This window comes from Pygoscelis adeliae, unplaced genomic scaffold, assembly GCF_000699105.1.
Source record: "Pygoscelis adeliae isolate BGI_AS28 unplaced genomic scaffold, ASM69910v1 Scaffold445, whole genome shotgun sequence".
Lineage (NCBI taxonomy): Eukaryota > Metazoa > Chordata > Aves > Sphenisciformes > Spheniscidae > Pygoscelis > Pygoscelis adeliae.
The window spans coordinates 363,145-364,253 of NW_008824894.1; the positions used below are offsets into that span (position 1 = coordinate 363,145).

General features: G+C 60.9%; 1 protein-coding gene across 1 annotated transcript in view; it reads right to left on the reverse strand.

The window, feature by feature from the left end:
• The window catches only part of SLC26A11 (solute carrier family 26 (anion exchanger), member 11), a gene marked incomplete at its 5' end in the record, with an annotated part of 7,633 nt that overhangs the window by 5,389 nt on the left and 1,135 nt on the right, over positions 1-1,109 (reverse strand). The window contains one exon of the mRNA XM_009324580.1: positions 667-791. Coding sequence (XP_009322855.1) covers positions 667-791 — 125 coding nt within the window. The remainder of the gene's footprint in view (positions 1-666; positions 792-1,109) is intronic.

The following is a 1,109-nucleotide window of genomic DNA, read 5'->3' on the forward strand; positions in this document are numbered from 1 at the left end:
GGGGCACAGCTCACGGGGGCGCTGCCGGCACCTCCGCACCACCGGCAAAACATGTCACCTCCCTGCAGGGCAGCAGGAGAGGGAGGAGGGGGTCTCCCCCACTCAGCAGTATGATGCGAATGGGTTTGTGGGCTCTTCATAAAGAGAGAATCAGGACCCCTGCGACAGGCAGGATCAGTGCAGTGGGATCTGCCTCCTTCCCCTCCTGCTGCTGCCCCTCACAGCTAGGCAGGGAGGTCTTCTGCCAGCCGTGATGAAGCTGATCCTGTGTGTCACCGTGCTGTGTGAAACCCAGGCTGTGGCACAGACCCCGAGCCATGGGTGCAGCTAACAGGAGAGGGCGGGGGGCACGGGGATGCCTGAGCTCCCTCTTGGGCTGTCAAAAACTGGAAGAGAACTTAATGACACCGACAGTCCCAAGGAAGTGTCTTTGGGCTGGCAAAATCCTGGTGTATCTAACTGGAAGCAGAAAATAGGACAAGTCTGCCCCACCCTTCCTCTTTAGCAGCCTGGGAGCCCATGTGCTCCCCCATTTTCAAATTTTCAGCTCAAATGGAAATGGCTGAGAACAAGCACTTGTGTCACAGTGCTAGGCACGGACTGAGAAATCGGTCTAAGATGTAACCAAAGAGATGGGGAGTGAAGCAGCAGAGCTAGAGACCCCACAGCTGCAGGGGGACAGAGCAGGGCAGGCGCAGGGACGGTGCTGACCTGGTCTCCCCGATCCTCCGCAGCGTCTCATACACCTGCAGGAAAAACTGCCGAGGGATCCCCTGCAGCCCCAGGATGTTCTGTGCAGGAAGACAAAGCCTGGTGAAAGCCTGGCACAACCCAAGCTGCCGGGTGCCGTGGAGGGACAGCCAGGAGCACTGGGGCTCAGCCCTGCCCGGGGCCCTGGCACACGCACGGTGTCGGTGCTGCTGGTGAGAGCGCTCCTCAGCGACCACCCTGTGCTCCCGCACGCACTCCAGGATGGCCCTTTCCCTGCACGACTCCGTGCGGACAGGGCTCAGGGATGCTCTGAGATGCCGAGACCCCATCCTGCACACATGACTGCGACCTCCCAGGAAGGGGTTCAGTTTGGGGCCCCAGCCCAGCCTGCGCAGCCC